The sequence below is a fragment of the Lepisma saccharinum genome, chromosome 13 (assembly GCF_977018435.1).
Source record: "Lepisma saccharinum chromosome 13, izLepSacc3.1, whole genome shotgun sequence".
NCBI lineage: Eukaryota > Metazoa > Arthropoda > Insecta > Zygentoma > Lepismatidae > Lepisma > Lepisma saccharinum.
The window spans coordinates 62,372,376-62,392,741 of NC_139241.1; the positions used below are offsets into that span (position 1 = coordinate 62,372,376).

The window sequence follows — 20,366 nt, forward strand, 5'->3', positions numbered from 1 at the left end:
CCTTTTTGAAAACATTTCCACTCTCGCGAAAATAGTGCTAACATTGCCGCATTCTAACGCGGAAACGGAAAGAATATTTTCAATGTTAAGTGATACAAAAACAAAAAAGGGAAATAAAATGGGACCAAAATTGTTAAAGAATGCAGGAAATACAGCATCACCAACCAACATCTATCTCTTCACAGCAGCAGCATGTATGACTTCAAATAACATAATCAACAGTAAACGACTCAACATTATTCATTAGGGGTGTGCTGGATTCTTTACTTTAAAAAGTCGTTAATTCTCGACGTTTTCTGCCTTGTAAGTTTCTGGAACTTATCGAAAGTTGTAAGTTTTTATTCTAGAAATGCAAAAACAATCACTTAAAGTGAAAATAACTTGTAAAATTCGAGATTTCCAGTGCTTCGGGAAATTTCGAACATTTCCCGTCCCGAAAATTTTCCGACTTGGTCGGGAAATTGCAAATTTTTCAGTCCCGAATGTCGGGATTTAAAAAAATTACCGTCCCGATCCCGTCCCGACCCAAAAAATTCTGTCCCGCACAACCCTATTATTCATTAAGGCAAGAATTTACAATACCGGACCCTTCTGTAATTTCTATGCTACGTCTTATACTCACGAAATAATTATTCGTGATGATTTATCTCAAATTAACATGTTGGGGTGAGGGGGGAAAATGTTCATTAACGTGTAGAAGTTGTAAAATAAGCTTTTCAATTCTTGCAATGATTCTCCGTATACAAGTATGGTAGCCATATTTGTTGATATGAACAAATTACAATTAGTTACGCTGTCTACAGCGTTGCCACACTGTTGATTTCATACTTGGAGAGCATGGATCGTGTAAGAATGGCGGAAGAGAACAGTAAAAAAGTTGTTAATGTTGTACAGATTGTTAGGTGGAGTGTGCAGGAGGATGGCTGTGGGCTAATTAATAAACTTATGGATTTCAGTATATTGCCCAAAGAACGTGCTTACATGTGACAGCGACAATCACGATGTAGAAGAACTGATTTGATTACAGGTAAATTTGGCAACAGTACATCAATCATAAAATTGCAGGATACGAAAATAGCGTCTTCGATGATGAACGTTTCCCGTTAAAGTGCTACGAAAATAATATTTTTCATCGGTTCGTAATCACAATTACCGCAAAACCATTCAGGAATAGCCCCACTGACCATTCTCGGTAAGTTTAGGTTAAGTTAGGTTAGGCAAACATAGTTAAAATTTGGGCTCGAAAAAAACATGCACGGGTAGCCCAACAAACCATTGACGGATAGCCCCACGAACCATTCAGGTACGGTTAGGTTAGGTTAGGCAAACATAGTTAAAATTTGGAGTCGTAGTAATATCAGGAATGTATATTTCGTTTTTTAAGTATTGGAAACACAAAATCTTCCGGTAAATAATAAGCAATCGTGCCGATCGCGGACCACTCAATGTCACTTATTTTGCAATTTCTACACGTGACCCCCCAAATCTTAACTTGAAATTCGTGATTAGGAGGCCTCAATTAGTGAGTATGCAAAATATTACAAAAATCGGGGAGGGGTCATGTATTGTAAATTCGCTCCTTCATTAATTGTGGAAGCACCGAGCAGAAAGATTTGGTAAGTAAATGTGTATATTTTATCTTCTGTTTTGGATGCTCATGAGGTGTTGTTTTTTTTAGTCACTTTACTTGGCGTAGGGACATTTGGTCAGTTGTAGGGACATGTTGACTACGTCTGTAGGGACATTGCCGAAAAATGGTTAGCAACACTGCCGGCTACCAGACGTAGTCAGTGTACGTTCATGTTCACTTCTGTTTGCGTTTATCAGTACGCGTGTTGTTTATACTGTGTTATTGTACTGTGCTACTCATGGCCAGTGCTTTATTGTGTGTTAATTGTTATTCATTCATTACTTATGCCGTTAAACAAACATAGTCTTGAACAGAGAGTTTTTATGTACGATAATTACGTGAAAACGAATTCTTGCAGAAAAGTGGTCAGGGAATTACGAGAGACAGGATCTCTTGAACCTAAGAAACGTGTTGTATTGCTGTTGAAGGAAGTCATTTTCAACATCTCTTATAACACAGGAGGTTAGTGATCATCATTATTATTACTTTTAAATATCATTTTACGCTTTCGGTTTGCTTTATGCGCCGGGATGCTGTCTTCCATTTCTGTCAACTGACGATAAAGTAGCGATGTCTAATCTAAGATTATATGTCAGAAATAAAGTGCCAGAAATATTTGTATGTGGGAGGACACCTTTTCCAGCATCCTTGCGACAAGGTACGTGCTTATTTCAATTGTAATTGTAACTGTAATTGTGAAAAGTGGAAACATTACAAAACAAGCGGTTTCTGTTACGGACTTCCTGAACGCAATTTGCCGGGACCTGTTGCATGAAGAGTCCGCCGACCGGCCGCCACGCTGGCGGTGAACGACTGAAATAACCTCCCTGTACTTCTGGACAAGAGCAAACTGTTCTACATAAATGACATGAATTCTCCATGATGACAGTTTCATTGAGTATCGATGTGAGTGCCAATTAAGTTCAACTGTGTGTTAATGGACTGATTTTTCAGAGAAAGATGGATAAATTCATAGTGAGGAGCAAGAAGTTCACAAACTCAGGTACAGTGTCTAATGATTTTTCCCCAGCCTCGCCATCATCTGAAAACGAGCATCTCCTTGCTGAGGTGAAAGTATTTTCGACACACAACAATAACACGTCAGTACCCAGTGATATTTCAACATTAGGTGAAGATATAAAACAAGTAAAGTTAAAAGTCTATCCGAGAAAAGATGGAAGAGGATTTGGAGAGGACTGGTTCAAGCAGTATAAATGGCTAGAATTTTCACCTTCCAGGGATGCTGCATTTTGCTATGCATGTAGGCAGTTTAACTCATGCGGTTCAAAAGAGAATGTTTTTACAGTTAGAGGATTTACGAACTGGAAAAATGCTCTTAGCAAAGAGAAAGGTTTTCCAAAGCATTCCACTTCAGATTCCCATCTTGAAGCAATGCAGAAGTGGCAAGAAAAAAGGAACAGGGAATCTAAAGGTTGCTCTGTCTCGATACTTTTAAAAGACAGTGTGTTAGAACAAAGAAGATACTACGTAAAATCCATTGCAGAGGTTATTCAGTTTCTAGTGGTAAATGAATTACCATTACGAGGCGATTACAGCTTGGAGGAAAGTGAAGAACGCAGTTTATTTATGAACTTATTTAGTTTGTTTTTGAAAAAAGATGAAAAGCTCAAAGAAGCTAGTAAAATTATGCCAGGAAATGCAACATATACATCCCCAGAAATTCAAAATGAAGTTATAAGAATTATGGCTGAAATGGTTAAACAAGATATTGTAAGTGATGTTCTTTCAGCTGATGTACCATGGTTTAGCCTGCTTGAGGATGGAACAAAAGACAAAAACCACCGTGAGCAGATAGCTATTGGAATTCGTTACGTCAAGGATGGCAAGCCAAATGAATCTCTTCTTTGCATGAAGTCTTCTGAAAAATTGGATGCACAAACGTTTGCAGACTTAACTCTGAAAGAACTGGAAGACTCTGAACTCTCAACTCAAAATGTGTTAAGTCAATGCTATGACGGAGCATCGGTTATGAGTGGCCGTGAAGGCGGAGTTCAAGCATTAATAAAGAAAAGTGCAGGGCGAAATATTCCTTACATACATTGTGCCAATCACCGTCTTCACCTTGTTGTAATGAAAGCTACAGACTTTGAGGACAGTGTTCAACATTTTTTTCAGCAGTGTGGTACACTTTGTTGTTTCCTGAAATGTCATAAGGTGAACAGATTATACAATGGACAGCAGTTGGTGCGATTATTGCCTCAGAGGTGGTCTGGACACTTGCAAATGATCAGAATAATTTACAATAACTTTGACCTTATTCTAGCTGCGCTTGAAGAAGTAAAATCCCAGCGAACACAGTTTGATGGAGAAGACATTGTTCAAAGTGTAGGTCTTTTGAATGTCCTGAAGAAGTTTGAGTTCAGATTTATATTAGTCCTTATGAAAATGGTACTTGAATCCCTTGAACCTGCAAATAAAAGTCTTCAATCACGCACTACAAGTTTAGTAGATAGTTCTAATATTATCAAGGCAACTACTGATTTCATATCTGACAAACGTAATGAAGAGACACTAGAAGTGCTTCTAGAAGAATCTAGAACTCTAATAAAGGTAGAAAATAGGAAATATGAGAATGCTCATGATGGTACTGCCGAAAGTTTCTCATCTCTGCTTCCATGCAAGAGACGAAAAGCAAATACGTCATTTTCAGATTTTGTCATCACTGAAAAAATAGGATCAAGTTTCTCTTCAGAAAATTTAAAGAGAATATTTTATTCGGTGATTGATGTTATTGTATGTGAACTTGCTCGCAGATTTTCCAGCAATGAAAAACTGTTAACAGGACTTGAGGCAGCGGAGAACCTTGATTATGATAATTTAAAATATCTTCGAGAATTGGGTGTGTGTGTACCTTCCAAAGAAGAGGTAAAAGTTGTGAAGAACTACTTGCAAAAATTTGATGATCCGTGCATATTTCAGGAAGTTTACAAGCAGAGAACAGCTTTTGAGGACACATACAAGTTGCTAGCAACAGTGAGAACATTTCCTTGTAGTACAGCAATGTGTGAATCTACATTTTCTGTTTTAACCCATATAGATAGCCCAAGAAGGAGGTCAATGTCTACTACCCGACAATCAAAACTCACCTTTCTCGCCTTCGAAAAGAAGAGAACTGAAAACCTTGACCTGGACAAATTTTTACACTGCTTTAACAAAAATAGAACAAGAAGGTTGCAGCTGTTTTGATTATGTATTCTGGAGAACAAACTAAGGCATGATGTAATAAGGAACACAAGAAACTATTGTTTGTATTTGTGTTGAAAATAATACTATATTCGTTGGATGTGTTTGGTGCAGAATGAATTAATATTAAAGTGATGAACATGTTGCACGAGTTAAATGCAAATTTATTACATGAAGAGCTGAACATTTTTTCCCCCAAGAAAATGTGAAACAGTGACAAAACACAACAGACTGTTGATGTTGATGGAGTTGCTTGTAAAGGAAATTTCAATAGACAAGTGTATAATTAAAGTCGAAAGTGTTGCTGTTGAGATGCTCAATTTTTGTTTCCTTCATATGTCTACTTTTTGGATACATTGATGCATGGTGCATAGAGAACTTATTGGGTTAATTAGGAAACAATGTGAGAATGTGATTAGTGTCAAGTGTGATAGTTCAGGAATTCAGGAAGCAGGAGCATAGGAATTCTATTTTTCAAGAATGGGTGAGTACTGTAGCTTCTCTAAATTTTGTTCTTGCTATGTTTCAGTTCATTTGTTAAAATATTGTTAATATGAAATAAGTCATTGCATGTTATAATATCCATGCACATAATAATTTCATCCACGAGCCGTTACTGAATGCGACTGGCAGCTTGCATTGAAATAAAAAAAAAGTATCATCTCTGAAAAATAATAATTATTGTTAATGGTGAAAATTGTCTATACATTTGACTCAGTATTATTTTATTTATGCATTAGTGTGTGATATATTTTAAGATAAGTGTGGACTTTCCTTGAACACTACTGTAACTAAGAGCGACACCATGTATTAAAAATTTGCCCCCTCATTGATTAATTTTGCCCCCCTAGTAACAAATCCTGGCTACGGGCCTGCCTCCAACTATGAAATATTTAAATGTGAACTTATGAAAGCTACGAAAATAACATCGACGATTTTTCAAATTTGTAAAATTCCAATTTTGTTCTTGCATAAATGAATATGTTTGTTGTGTAGAGAGGCAGGCTCCAGAAGTATGCAGTCAGGCACGTATCCAAAGGGGGGGCTTAGGAGGCTCGAGCCCCCCCGAAAGTTTTCAATTAACACTAGATAAAATAAGGTTTTTGGTTCCTTTTGGTGTGAAATAAAATAAAATGAGGATAATTTAAGGAGAGAAATAATTATCGAGGAAAGACTGAGAATGTTCTGTAACCCTATTATTGATAATAGCACGTATGCAAGTTCAGAATCAAAGGGATCGAGCCCCCTCCCCCAGGAATTTTTTCAGTTTACACTAGATAAAATTAGGCTATTGGCTTCTTGAATAATGTGACGAAAATTTAAGGAGATAAATAATTATCGAGGCAAGGCGGAGAATGTTCTATAACCTTGTTATTGTTAATAGCACGTATCCGAGATGGGGATCAGGGGGCTCGAGCCCCCTTCAGGAAATTTTTCAGATTATGTTAGATAAACTTAGGTTATTGGTGCTTGAATAATATGATGATAATTTGAGAGTAATAATTATAGAGGCAAGACTGAGAATGTTCTATAACCTTATTATTGTTAATAGCATGTATCCAAGGTGAATATCAGGGGGGCTCGAACCGCCCCTTCAGGAAATTTTTCAGTTTACACTGCATAAAATTATGTTTTTGTCTTCTTGAAAAATGTGACGATAATTTAAGGAGATACATAGTAATTATAAAGACAAGACGGAGAATGTTCTATAACCCTGTTATTGTCAGTAGCATGTATCCAAGGTGGGGATAAGTGTGCTTGAGTTCCCCCTCCCACACACACACAAACAGGAAATTTTCAGTTTACACTACATGAAATTATGTTTTTGTCTTCTTGAATACTGTAACGATAAGAATGTTCTATATAACCCTGTTGTTGAAATTATTGCACGTAAACTTTTCTTGCACTTTCGGTGTTGTCGCAGCAAACATTTTGGAATCTGCACAACAAAGGTAGCGCCACAAGTAAGACGATTCGTTGTAATTTTTAATCTCTGGAAGGTGCGAGAGGGAACGTTCTTGAATAAGAGAACGAGTCGAACTACTGGCAACATTAACGAATCGTTTTATCTGCGGAACGTTCTAGAATATAATGAGGATATTAATACGCGGCTTCAATTTACCGGTTGATCTGTACAACAGAATCGGTTAATGAGACTTCAGAATTTTCAGAGTATGACAATTCATACAGTCGATTAGTAATATGTGTGTCCATTGCTTGCTTTGTAAGATCTAGTGATTCGAAAATAAAAAGGACTGAATATCGTAAAGTAACGAAGTCTACTAGTTTGGGTCCAAAGCTGAAGACATTGACGACAGGGAACTTCCGGAGCCTCAGTGTAGTGCAGCTAGTTCAGGTCGAAGGTCTCTCTCTCTAAAGTGAATATTTCAGCGGTTTATTAAAAGAGAAATAAGCTTCACAGATCAACTGAAATCAAAGTTTTGAGTGATGATTTAGTTGTGCCCGAACAAAATTTCATGTATGCAGTCCGTGAATTTCATGGCATAAAATAAATAATTTTGTTTAAACCTACTGGGTTCGCACACACACAAATACACTCGTGTCCAAAATTAAGGTGACAAATGAAAAATGCAAGAGAACAACAAAATGATGTATAGAACGGGGTTGTGGGTGATAGAGGAGACAGAAAACAATAAAGAAGAGAGAGGATGCACCAAATGAACAGAAAAGAAGGAGCATTTAAGGAAAAAACCTGTATTACTGGATTGGGTACAAAACGCATACAAAGGAATACAAAGATTTAATTCCATCCTAGGCATTCTGGTGACCAGGCACTGCCCCTTAATAAGGAATATGGTCACCACGAACAGCAATACATGCCGCACAACGGTTTCCCATTCTGTTCATGAGGGTGTCAATAAGTTCCTGGGGCAAGGCATCCCATTCTTCCAAGAGACCACATCGAAGCTCGTTGAGGTTTGTGAAGGGATAGGACGTGCTACAAGCCGCCTCCCCAATGCATCCCACACATGTTCGATCGGATTTAGGTCGGGTGAACGTGCGGGCCATGGAATCCGTCGAATATCCTCACCTTCCAGGAACTCATCCACAAGTTGAGCACGATGTGGATGGGCATTATCGTCCATGAACAAGAATTCTGGGCCAACAGCCCCTCGGAAAAGTCGCACTTTTGGTTCCAGAATGTCATCCCTGTACCTCTGGGCAGTGAGTGTGCCGCGGTTTAGCACATACATGGGGCGTACGTTCACCACTCATTATCCCTCCCCAGACCATGATGCCACCACCGCGGTATTGGTCAACCTCGTGGATGCGAGATCGATGAAATCGCGTCAAAGTCTCTCGCCATACACACATTCGCCGCTTGTCACTGTGGAGACTGAAGCGCGATTCATCTGTGAAGAGCACAGATGACCACTGTTCTTGGGTCCATTGTCCGTGTTCGCGACACCACATGTATCGCTCGCGTCGGTGATAGGGGGTGAGGGGGGTGCACACCACTGGTCGTCTTGCAAAGAGTCTTGCCGCATTGAGTCGTCTGCACACAGTTTAACGCGACATTGAGGCTCCAGTCGCAGCATACAGGTCCTGGGAGAGCTGAGTTGCAGTGCCGTTTCTATAGCGACGGGCCGTAATTGTCAAATAACGGTCATCGGCTGGTGTTGTCCGTCGTGGCCTCCCTTGCCCTGGTCGTCTTGTTATGGTTCCTGTCCTCTGGAACTGGTTCCACATTCTGGAGACCACTTGGCGTGACACATTCAACCACCCTGCCACGTCGGCCTGTGACTGCCCTGCTTCCATTCGACCGATTGCTCGCCATCGCATTGCATCGTCCAGACGTTGGTGATGAGCCATCATGCTCGTTCGCCCACCTACAGCTGTCTACTGACGAGGTTTCTGCCATCTGCAAATCGCTCACCTGTGGCGCAGCTGTTTCCTGTCCACAATTGTGCAATGACGTCACGCACTATCCTTCCCTGGAGTGTTTCGATAGAAGTGTTGCGACGTGTTGCATATTTCCCGAAAGTGTTGTCTATTTTCATGCACGTATTTGCGACTTTTTCCACTTTTCCCCTTTGTCACCTTAATTTTGGACACCAGTGTACTTAACTACCATGAAGGGACAGCCGAAAATTTTATGAATGTCGAGAAGAGAAAGCAAGAAAATGTTGCATATGTAGTTATTTTAACGGAAATTGCAGGCTCTACGAGGACCCGAATCAGGGCTCTGGCGTACCATGCCATTGCTCTACCAACTGAGCCACCGAGTCACCCTTGACTTCGACTGAGTTTGCGCTAAAATGTATAGGCTACATAGTACATGTTCTGTGTATGTCAAATTGTAAGATGTTACCTGTTTTATTAACAAGCACAGAAAATAAAGGAGAAAGAAGAAAACTGAGGGGCATTCCCACCGGTTGAGGAGACATTTTTCTTCCGTGGTCAACACGAGCTGCCGCTTCGAGGTGACTATAACAGTGGCCTACTAAGGGAGATTTCACAAGTCGAACGTTGGTTTGAGAGGCCTTTTGTGTCGCTACGGTGTGAAACGTTTTTGTTGATTGGCGCATTCCATACGTCATGTATCGCGTATCCCTTCGGTCTGAAGATCCAAGTCACAAGGATGGAAAATTAGGGCTTTGTTAAGGTTAGGTGCGAAAGCAGGCGAAAGCACGCTAAAGGATAATATCCAAATCTGCAGGAAGAACGCATTTTACCTAAGTCTGGAATACGAAATGATAAAAACTTCTGGTGAGTTATGTCCGAGATAAAGAATGGCGTGTCCAGGATTATCGGTAGGGAGACGGGTTACGAATACTATTTTTGGTAGTCAGTCCTCATTTTGCCATCTTTTCCTGTCTTTGACGTTCCTTTTTTACGGAATACTGGATCAAATGGGGTTATGACCCACCAATCCTCCCTTGAGCACGTCACTAGAAATAAATAAGTAAGCATTTGATCATATTGGGAGACGAAACATTAGATGTGTTGGGAACGGAAGGGTTTTCAGAGGCCTGAATATGAACAATTTAGTGGGTTTCGGCTTTTATAAGAGCTGCAAACATGGGAGGACAAGACACAGTAGTGGTGTTCAGGCTCGAATCAGAGAAATATTCGAGAACTTTCTGCGTCCACCTAGCAGCCTACAGTTTGAATCTGGCGTTGTCGAGTGGATTGTCCATCACGTGCATGTGTAACGGCTTCGTAAAGTATTTCAGCTCTCGAAAAAATATATATGTATATGGACGTAATGCTTTGGCTCCTCCGACCCAGTCATCTCCTCACTCCGGCAGTCACAAAAGGGCACTTCAAAAGTACGAATTAGCCGTAGGGTAACCCCCCCCCCTCCCCGCACAACTTTCAGTTGTGTGCCCCTGCTCGTTTAAAAAAGTTTTGCTTCCTACACGCTTACATTTATGTTAGGTGTATACAAATATGAAAATACATGTAATTTGAATCTTACAACAAACTGTAAGAAATTATACAGGGTGTCATTTTAATGGCGCCCACGACCCACAGAAACGTATAGAGGACATCAAAACAAACAACTTTTCTCAGTAACATTTTTATCGTTGGTGCGTCGTTTCGGCGCTACAGTCGTTCAAAAAAGCCCGTTTTGCAGCCTGCATGGGGCAACCCAACATCGCATTTGTGGTGTTATTTTATTGCGGTGAAACACTGCACGGCATTGTTGCAAGGAACACGCAAATATTGGAAGAAATTACAAACTCCCAACCGCATTATGTGCTGTAAAACGAAGCTAGAAATGCGTCCAGTACACCAACAGGAAGTGAACCAACGAGCGAAAAATGGTAGAAAAGCAAGGTATTGAAAAGGAAGTGGTAATGCCGGATTTTGTCCCTCAGCTTACATGTCAAATTATTTTCAAGTTTGAAGGTCAGCATTGCCAGCGCATTTTCTTGCCTGTTGTCTACCCTTCAGTGACGTACTGATTTGAACTATTCAGCTAATGAAGGTTTTCTTCTAATCTGATAATTCACTTTCTATTTTTCTACTGATTAACATTTTCTGTTTGCAGTTGTAGGGGCATAAAAATACCTATATGTCTTGTTGAAAATGTATTTTAACGCCGAAAGGAAAACTTTTGCGAACTATCGGTCTTTCTTAATGTATCATCCTTATTGCGCCCCCACACTGCGGGAGTTGCGGGGTGTTATTTACGCCACTGCGTATTAGACTTCCTTAAACGTCCCCTCCAGTCGTTGGCTGATGTTGAAACCGATTCAGACGTTAATTGTAAATACGTTAAACAGCGCACAATACGTGGTTTACTGTATTGTGAGCTTAATTGACATTAAAATATCATAATATTGTCCAGTATTTTTCTTTCCCTAAAATGATAGAATATATGAAAGAAATCTGCATTCAGAGGTCACAGACCAAAAAAATGAATTTGACCAGGTTTTCCATGCACCTGGACCACTGTGTGCTATCACTGGAAAAGTTTGCCAATGAACAGCCCCATACTGTTACCGAAATTGCGGAATATGTAATTTTAGGCTATCATTCATTTTGAAAGGGAGGCGTGACACTCTTGCGTTCTTCCGGATGCCCCCCCCCTCCGCCCCCAACGTTAAATAAACACAATGGAGCACCCTTACTCTTAACTGAGTTTCCTAGTTTCGCATAATATACTACCATCTGTGGTAGGCTAGTACTTGGCTTTGTGGATAACGTTCTTCATTTTGTTGCTAAGTACCGTATATCTGTATCGATTTTCACTGAAACCGATTGTGTGTTTGTGCCTTCTGATTATATTTTCACCAGATCCAAATATCTTAACACGACGTCAATGTACCTTTTCTAATATTAGTGAGCCCACCTCTATGTATTCCACCTTGGCAGAGATCAAGTCTAAGAAAAGAGTATGCTGGGCATAAACAGCCTCCTGTAAAGCTGTAAGTCCAATAACATTTGTTGAGTTGAGTTTAAGAAAATAACTAATTTAACTAAATGTTTACACCTAATTTATGCATATGTTTTGGAATACAAGTTAATTTCATTTTAATGTCTATTTAATAAAAAAAATATCCCTACATCTCATTATTACAATAGTCTATGATTCTAAACATTTTCTTCTAAGCTCATAATTTGAAACATGAAAAGATTTTCCAGTAAACAGTCTATTTGTTTATTATTTAGCCACAGTTTTCTTGATGTGTGTGTTTCTGATTAGTTTTCAAACCAATATCTGACATTAACAATATACAAGGATCAGGGAGGCGCAAGCTGAGCTTCAAGATGTTGGTTGTGTTTTTATATGGTAATATGAAGAAAACTTTAACGTAAACGGTGTCATAGTACTTACGACAAACATTACTCACATTATGAATCCTGAAATTTCCCGAGAAGAGACGCCAATATTTCGCTCAAAAATTAAAGATCTAATAAATAAATTTGAGCGGTTGAATGACAAGAATGAAGTGGAATCTAAATGTAAGGTTAAACCAGGTCCCACAACAAATGAAACAAAGAGTAGGTCGAAATTGTCTTGTACGACGTACTCGAAAGAACATCAATGTACTTCCAAAGCCAGTAAAGAACAAACATATTCCTTCAACAAATGTAAGGATAACAACAGCAAACCATTAGAAGAAAATAGCCTCAGGAAAATTCCTCAGAAAGTAGCAGAATCAAGTAAATATCGATCGCAAACAACACATCATCCCGATGGAAAATGTTCAAGTCCTCACTATGGAAGAACTACAGTAGATATCTCCCCTGACGAGGTGAATTCTACACGTGTGGAGACAATAAGGAAATCGATCACTAAATGTGGGCATTCAGATAACCAGAGTAAAACATTAGAAAGAGAAGTAAGCACAGATGTTACAGATCAGACAAAGCGACAGTCACCACCACAACAGAACTCATTTGAAGTTAGACAATTGCATGATTTGAACAGGGGGAATATTTCTTTGGAGGTACATTATAAACACACGGGAACAAATGTGAGCAAAGAAAACAATAAGACACTTCTAATTTCAGACGCCAAGAAGCAAACAGCACATGAGAATGCGCATGAAAATGAAGGCTGCACTTCTGTTACTGTAGAGAAAGTGAACGAAAATTTTCTGAAAGTTAAAGTAACAGAACACGCAGGTAAGAAGTATAGTCCTCGGAAAAGTGTAATGGAAAGCAAGAGTGAGAATTACACCAAAGGAAGTAGCTCTCAGAAGGAGTGCATGCCACTTGCTGAGTCTAAATCTTCAACAAGCACAAGAAAGATTGTTAGAAGGCTACTACCGTACGTAGCTACCACGCAGAAAGAGATTATCAAAGAAAAGGTTGTGCAAAAGGGAGTCAAATGCAATGAGGAAAGGCGCATAGGAAAGCTTGTGAACTCGAGTTCTGGTTTCAAGCACGGAAACGTGTTCGCTGAAGAATGTCCCAAGAGACACTTGGTAATTCCACTCACTAATGCTAATCTACGTCCACTCTCCCAAAAGTTGCTAAATTCAAGAACTTTTGTGAAGGAAAGCAACGACTTTCTGTGCAAGAGAGAACTAAGAATAGAAAAGGCTGAAAAGCCGTATGCACAAAGCACATTCGATGTAAATGGCAGTGAAAGAAACTTGATAGAGAGCTCAGTTAGTTACAAGGTCAAGAGCGAGGCCTCAACTTCTGATTTTGCTAGTCGATGCTCATTTCAACCCAAGGAGCAAGCCAAAGCATTTCTACCAGGACAGAAAACTACTAGAAACATTGAACAGATTTTTGAGGATCTTCGAGATTCCAATCCAGAATTTAAGGACGAACTATTGAGAGTTCATACCACGAAGAAAGATAGGAGCACACTACCTGAGAATAGTACATTTCAGAGTAAAATGTTTATTCCAGGAACCAGTAATCTGGAAGAAGAGCCAGGGTTTACTCATCCACGAATCGTTCAATTGAAATTAAAACCCACGAAGCAGGTGGATGATAGAGAAGAAAGGGACACTGGTAGTAGCATCAAGTTACATCGTTGTTCGTCTCAAATAAACGTAAGAAACCCAAGATATCAAAAGACAGAGAGAACGTGCAATAATCTGTCGATGGTTGAGGAAGGAGAGTTCGTGCCCGCAAGTTCTGCCAAGGGATCTGCATTGTATTTAAGACCAGGCATAAGCGATGATTCGTTCAGCGTTACACATTCGTCGCAGAGCGACAAGGTCAAAGGAGACGATTTGCCTCCTAAGGTAAGCAAGAAGCTGTTCCCAGTGACAACTTGCAGCGAGCCTAACGTTGGACATGGCATTTCGAACTCTGGTAGAGGCATCCACTGGAACATAGAGAAGATGACCCTCTTCGTGGAAGATTCTTTTCTTCTTCGATCTCTAAAGGAGGACTGGTTGAATTGCATCGACGCGGGGGAGAACCTTGACATACACGTTGTTCCCTATCTGCTCCCCCTGCTATCATCTTGGTGCAGCCACAGAAAGATGTCAATGGAAAGCATTGTTCGATGGTAAGTTCAGGCGAAACTATTTGTAATTTCTGCTTTGGCTCCTCCCTCTTATTAATTGCAAAGCATCCCTGAAGCTGTCTCACTGTTGCCAAATATGAAAACATTTCTTCAATAAAAACACTCATTATAAGTTTTTCTTGTATGTACGCATTGCTTGCATTATAGAATTATTTTCCTGTAGTTTACGGTTATTACAAGCATAAGAAAACAGTTTTTCTTTGTGACGTTTCAGGAGAACACACGCTCCTTTCATCAGACATTTATTTTCATTTTGACTAAAGATACAGTTATAACAATGGTTAGTAATTTTTAAACAAAAAGAATCTGTTATATAATGGATGTTGTCAATGTTACATTGTTGTAATATAGCAACTTAACTGTGAAAAAAACAGTCTGTTTTATTTTTATTTAAATTATGAATCCAAAATATCATCAGGCAATTCAAATTCATCATTGTTTTCACAAAGTCTCTTGATGTTTTCTGTTACATTAAATTTTAGAGATGGTGGCTTACTCCATTTGTGAAAAAGAAAACTCCATACTGGATCTATGTTACCATTTTCATTATTTAATTTATTCCAGTGTTCTTCTGCAATGAACGAAGCTTCTCAGACATTCAACTCTGTGTTTCCCGTTAATCTTTTTAAAACCCTTCTCTTTTTAATCAAATGCTTCTCTTCGATGATATGAGTTGACAAACCTGTTCTTGGGTTTAGATTTATAATGTCCAAATCGTGTTCGTGCCATCTTATTGCCATTTTCCTTGCTGTTTGTCCCACATAATCTTTTGAACATGAACAACCTATATTATATATTCCTGTGGTTTCCACATCTGGTAGAGAGTTTCTCATTTTGAATTCATTAAATGTACATTCCAAACTTCTTGGTGATTTAAAAACAATTTTGAAATTAAAACTTCTAAAAATTTTTGCAATTTTATGTGAGAATCCCTTGTGGAATGGAATGCACACAAATTTCTTTTCAACAGATTTTTCATCTTTGTCTGTATTTCTCTTTTCCTTTAGTTTTCTTGCAACTTGTTTTTTGATTTGGTTTATTCTGTTAGTGTGAAAACCATTTTCTTTTGCTATATTAAAGAGCCTTTCTTCTTCATTTTTGATATCCTCATCATTAGAACATAGTCTTTGTGCTCTCAGGAAAAAATTTAAAAATATGTTATCCATTGTTATACGCGAATGTTCTGATTTGGCATGGATATATTTTTCCCCCGCTAATTTTTTCCTATGGACTGATGTTTGAATTGTTGAGTCAGTTGTCTTAATTTGCAGATCAAGGAAAGAAATTACATTGTTATTCATGGGTTCGCAAGTGAATTTTATGCGACGATGTGATTCATTTAATAATTTAAATACGTCCATGATGGTGTTCTCATTTTTAGCGATAATTAGCACATCATCTACATATCTGATGTAGAGTTTGATATCCGCACCTATCGCATTAACAATTGGAGATTCTATGTAATGAAGGAAAATGCTGGAGATGATTCCGGATACTGGGTTTCCCATTGATAGACCATTACTTTGCTGATATATTTTGCCATCAAATAGAAAGTAATTGTAATTTGCACATACAGTAAACCATCGAACCATTTCCCATGATTCTACTGGGTTAACCTTCATCTCAATAAGCCATCTGTGTAATGCATCTGTGGCACCTTCTATTGGGACACTAGGATATAAATTTTCAACATCAAAACTTGCAATACGATACTCATTTTCAACAATATTTTTTAGTTTCTGTTTCACTTCAAATGCATTTTTAACACTGCACATACAATGGGATGCCAGTGGCGGCTGGCCAAGTGCAACAAGTGCAGATGTTTTCACCTAATTTTCAAATTAATATTGACATTTTTCATTTGCTTATTAAATTAAACTATTTCCCAGCAGAACGCACACGATAATACTCAAATAACACGCCGCTCGGCGCTACGCACGTATTGAGTTCGTCCCAACCCAAGAGCGTGTGTTCTCCTGAAACGTCACAAAGAAAAACTGTTTTCTTATGCTTGTAATAACCGTAAACTACAGGAAAATAACTCATTATAAGTGTTTGGTTTTTTTGGTGGGGTAGAGCTACTTGTAACCAGTGGCGTAGCGGCCGCCCCCACAACCCCCGCAATTCAGGTGGCCCCCGCAGTTTGTCGTAAAAGTAGGGTAATGTGTCAATTGCCTGTAGTTATGAATCCAATAGAAATATTAAGTTGCTCAATCAGTCTATGCCCTATTGTTATACAATAAACATCAAACTTGGTAATTCATGCCCTTTTACCGTGATATTTAAAACGTAACTTCAAAAGGGCAACAAGCCTTTTCATATTGAAATAAGAGCTGAAATGAATTTTCCACATTGTCTACACATGTAACGTTTTACTTCAAAGGGGCCAAAAAACTCTGTAGGAGGTGGAGTACAGGGACAATTATTAATTTGCCCTAAGGGCCATTATCCTCTCCTCTGACACACAGGGTACATAGCGTATGAGTTAAATGTGACCATTTCTGGGTGTAATTTTGTGAAGTTCATTTTTCTCATATATTGATTTTGTGTGTGTGTGTGTGTGTGTGTGTGGAACCAGTTCTTCTTTTCCAATGTGTTACGATTTTGTGACCTACAGTGTTCGAAGTATAAATTCCTAATTTCGGATTTCCTTGTTCGAGTTTGGGGATAGAAGGAAGGATCATTGCATGGATCAACTTGAAGACAACACAGTACGTGGAGGAGGATGCTTATGCAAATTCCAACACTGTTCTTGTTTCATGAAAAAGTATTTTAAGAAATGATCGATCAATGGTCTATCGAAAAGAAATGGCAGCGTAAAAATTATGAATAATGATAATGAGCTCCAGTAACACCAAAATCAAGCACCATGTCTGTGCCACCCTTTGGTTTTTTTTGGGGGTGGGGGGGGGGGTGGGAGGGTTCAGTCCTTCCAAGCGGCATTTCATTGAGTGACAAATTTTCAGTGAATACTGTCTCATCGCCGCTTTATTATCTCTCTCTCAAGACTGGAGTCCGCGACTATTTCTTCGTAGCAGATTGCAATTGACCTTGTGATGTTAGGTCACCACCGACAATCTAGAAGTCCGGTTCAACCCCCATAACTGAAGTGATATGTTTGCTTGAGTATATTACTTCTTCTTTCACTATTAGTATTAGAAGGGAAATGTGGGCGGCTCTTTCGTCGAATCTTGCCCTAGCTCAGTCAGGAGATGGCTTAGAGGCTGAAGGGGCATTTACCTGAAAGTCCAAAAGAGAAATATTTACTATCCTTTAACAATTCCCCTAAATAAAAAAAAATAGACAGCGGGAAGCTTCCCCCTCTTCCAAAAAAAGATTCCTAGCTGTGCCGCTGCGTTTAAGTGAGGAAATATTCCCAGATTCTTCTTCCAGATATTTATCAGAGATTCAGACCATCCTGATTTAGTTTCAACAAGGTACTATACTGATATACGTATATGTTTATAACAAAATGAGAAGACAGAGTATTTGGGTTAAAAGTTAATTCCTTGTACAACTGGGGGCGGGAGGAGCGACTAGCGAACTACAGTATTATACGTCCGACCTGCTCGGGCACCATATAATATACGAGGCGCATCCAGAAAGTAAGTTTCCCTATTTTTTTTCCCGTGAAAGTAAACGTAATGAGCCGTGTAAATTGCGCATGCGCAGCAGAGCTAAGACGTATCAATCATATGCCAGGCGGACAGATCCCGCCCGGCGCCAGTAGCGAGGCAGCAGTGGTCCGAAATGGAAGCTCGTATTCCTTCTCCCGCCGCATGCGAGGTTCGGTCGGTGATAAAGTTCCTGAATGCACAAAGCATTGCGCCAATTGACATTCATCGCCAGCTCTGTGAGGTCTATGGGCCGAACATTATGAGTAAGCAGATGGTGCGTCGCTGGTGTCGGCAGTTTTCGGAAGGTCGTCAAAGTGCCCATGATGAAGAGCGCAGTGGGCGTCCGTCCCTCATCACTGATGATCTGGTTGAGCTGGTGCGGCAGCGCATCGTAGAGAACCGTCGCTTCACGATTACGGAGTTGAGTAGCCTTTTTCCGCAGATATCGCGATCCGTGTTGCATGAGATTGTCACGCAGCGCCTGCTGTTCAAAAAATTGTGTGCCAGGTGGGTGCCGAAAAACCTGACACCCGAACACAAAATGAAACGTTCAGGAGCAGCACTGACATTCCTGCAACGGTACCATGATGACGGCGACGATTTCCTCGACAGGATCGTCACGGGCGATGAGACGTGGATTTCGCACTTCACCCCGGAAACCAAGCAGCAGTCAATGCATTGGCTGCATAGTGGATCTCCGGTCAAGAAGAAATTCAAACAGACGCTGTCGGTACAGAAAGTGATGTGCACCGTGTTTTGGGACAGGAAGGGCATTTTGCTCATTGACTTCCTCCCCAGAGGTGAGACGGTGAACGCTGACCATTACTGTGAAACACTAAGGAAATTGCGACGTGCCATTCAAAACAAGAGGCGTGGCATGCTTACTGCAGGTGTTGTGCTCCTCCATGACAATGCTCGTCCACATACGGCTCGGCGCACAGCAGCTGTTTTGACGGAATTTGGCTGGAAGTTGTTTGATCATCCACCTTACAGTCCTGATCTGGCTCCCAGCGATTTTCACGTTTTCTTGCACCTCAAGAAATTCCTGTCCTCCGGTGAGCGTTTTGGCAACGACGAAGAGCTGAAGACGTCTGTCACACGCTGGTTCCATTTACAGGCGGCAGAGTTCTACGACAGTGGGATCCAAAAGTTGATACCACGATACGACAAGTGTCTCAATTCTGGTGGTTGCTATGTTGAAAACTAGCTGAACCTTTGCTGTACCTGTTGCCAATAAATGGTTTCCTGAAAGTGTGTTGTTGTTTTTTTTTAAAAAATAGGGAAACTTACTTTCTGGATGCGCCTCGTATATATTACCACTAGGGGGGCCCCCCAGAGAACTGCGCTTCGCCACTTTTTGTAACCAACCCTTGAAGTCGAAATTGTTAAATTGGGAGGGAGGAGCCTAAAGCCTTGGAAATAGCTGGGGACACTCCTACGTTTAACATGGTGGCAATTAACAGGTTAGGTTAGGCAGGGGATATGTTTTGCATAACTTTTGCTAGCACTGCTTGTAACACCATACTTTTCTTATTGAACTTCTCCAACAGTGGCGTGCCCAGAATTTTCAAAGGGAGGGGGTTAGGTATACATTTTTTATTAGTCAGCCCTCATTTTGCCATTTTTTCTGCATTTGATGTTCTTTTTTAGGAATACTGGGCCAAAGTGGGGGTTATAACCCCCACCAACCCCCCTTGGGCACGCCACTCTTCTCCAACTCCAGTAATCTAGAGAAATCTAGAAATGCAATAACCAATCAGAGACTCCCATTTTCCTTTGTAGCAGGAGTCTGAAGGACTACAAAGCAGCTCTGTTGTTCCCAGCAGCACTGAGGAGCGGGACGAGGGAGAAACACCTCCTGGCAAAAGTGGCTTCCTTTGCCCACGTGCCTCCAGATAAGATTCTCATCGTCACCCACCACTTCAAGTGAACAGTTTTGCGTTCTTGTTGCTTTCAAATGTTAATTCATGTGTTTATTTTAAAGTGTTATTTTTGTAATGTATTTTGACTTGTAAAATGGTGTGCTAGGTAGTACAAATTAGATTTAAAAATCACTTGCGTATCTTTCATTTCTACTTACAGAGGTACTCGCTATTTCAGTGTGCAAGATCATAAACCCAAATATTGCCCTAAATGACTATTTTGTTCCTGTGATTAGTACAGAAGTAGAATTCAGGGTAATGCAATCATTATACGCATAGAATATTTTTTTACTGGAAGGTGCTCAAAATATAGATGTAATCGTAGGATAAGATCAATGAACTGTATATACACAGTTCAATGGTTGGTTGATTGATTGATTTGGTGTTTTAAGTCCACTTTATGCACTGTAAGGCTAATCGGAACTGGACCTACAGTTTAAAGTGAAATCCGAACCACTATGTGCCTCCACCGGGTATCGAACCCGGGACCAGTGTTTAATGGATAAAATAAACACAGAAAATAT

General features: G+C 39.9%; 2 protein-coding genes across 3 annotated transcripts; both read left to right on the forward strand.

The window, feature by feature from the left end:
* Positions 1-2,590: 2,590 nt before the first annotated feature.
* LOC145996788 (zinc finger MYM-type protein 1-like) lies at positions 2,591-4,837 on the forward strand. The gene has a single exon (XM_083133321.1). It carries the CDS (start codon positions 2,591-2,593, stop codon positions 4,835-4,837), a length of 2,247 nt encoding a protein of 748 aa, XP_082989447.1.
* Positions 4,838-11,984: 7,147 nt separating this feature from the next.
* LOC145997356 (uncharacterized) lies at positions 11,985-19,974 on the forward strand. Of its 2 annotated transcripts, none has more exons than XM_083134316.1 (2): positions 11,985-14,285; positions 19,703-19,974. In XM_083134316.1, the coding sequence occupies exons 1-2, from the start codon at positions 12,163-12,165 to the stop codon at positions 19,848-19,850; spliced, it is 2,271 nt and encodes a 756-aa protein (XP_082990442.1). In that variant the 5' UTR covers positions 11,985-12,162; the 3' UTR covers positions 19,851-19,974. The 2 variants fall into 2 exon arrangements, with proteins under 2 accessions (XP_082990442.1, XP_082990443.1); XM_083134317.1 differs by having other exon boundaries at positions 19,706-19,974.
* The last annotated feature ends 392 nt before the right edge of the window (positions 19,975-20,366 follow it).

Excerpts from the sequence above, each read along its gene's own strand:
- LOC145997356 (XM_083134316.1), top strand. The coding sequence starts at position 12,163 with ATGAATCCTGAAATTTCCCGAGAAGAGACGCCAATATTTCGCTCAAAA. Across the intron at positions 14,286-19,702 it reads ATGGAAAGCATTGTTCGATG|CAGGAGTCTGAAGGACTACA; the intron begins GTAAGTTCAGGC and ends TTTCCTTTGTAG.
- LOC145996788 (XM_083133321.1), top strand. The coding sequence starts at position 2,591 with ATGGATAAATTCATAGTGAGGAGCAAGAAGTTCACAAACTCAGGTACA.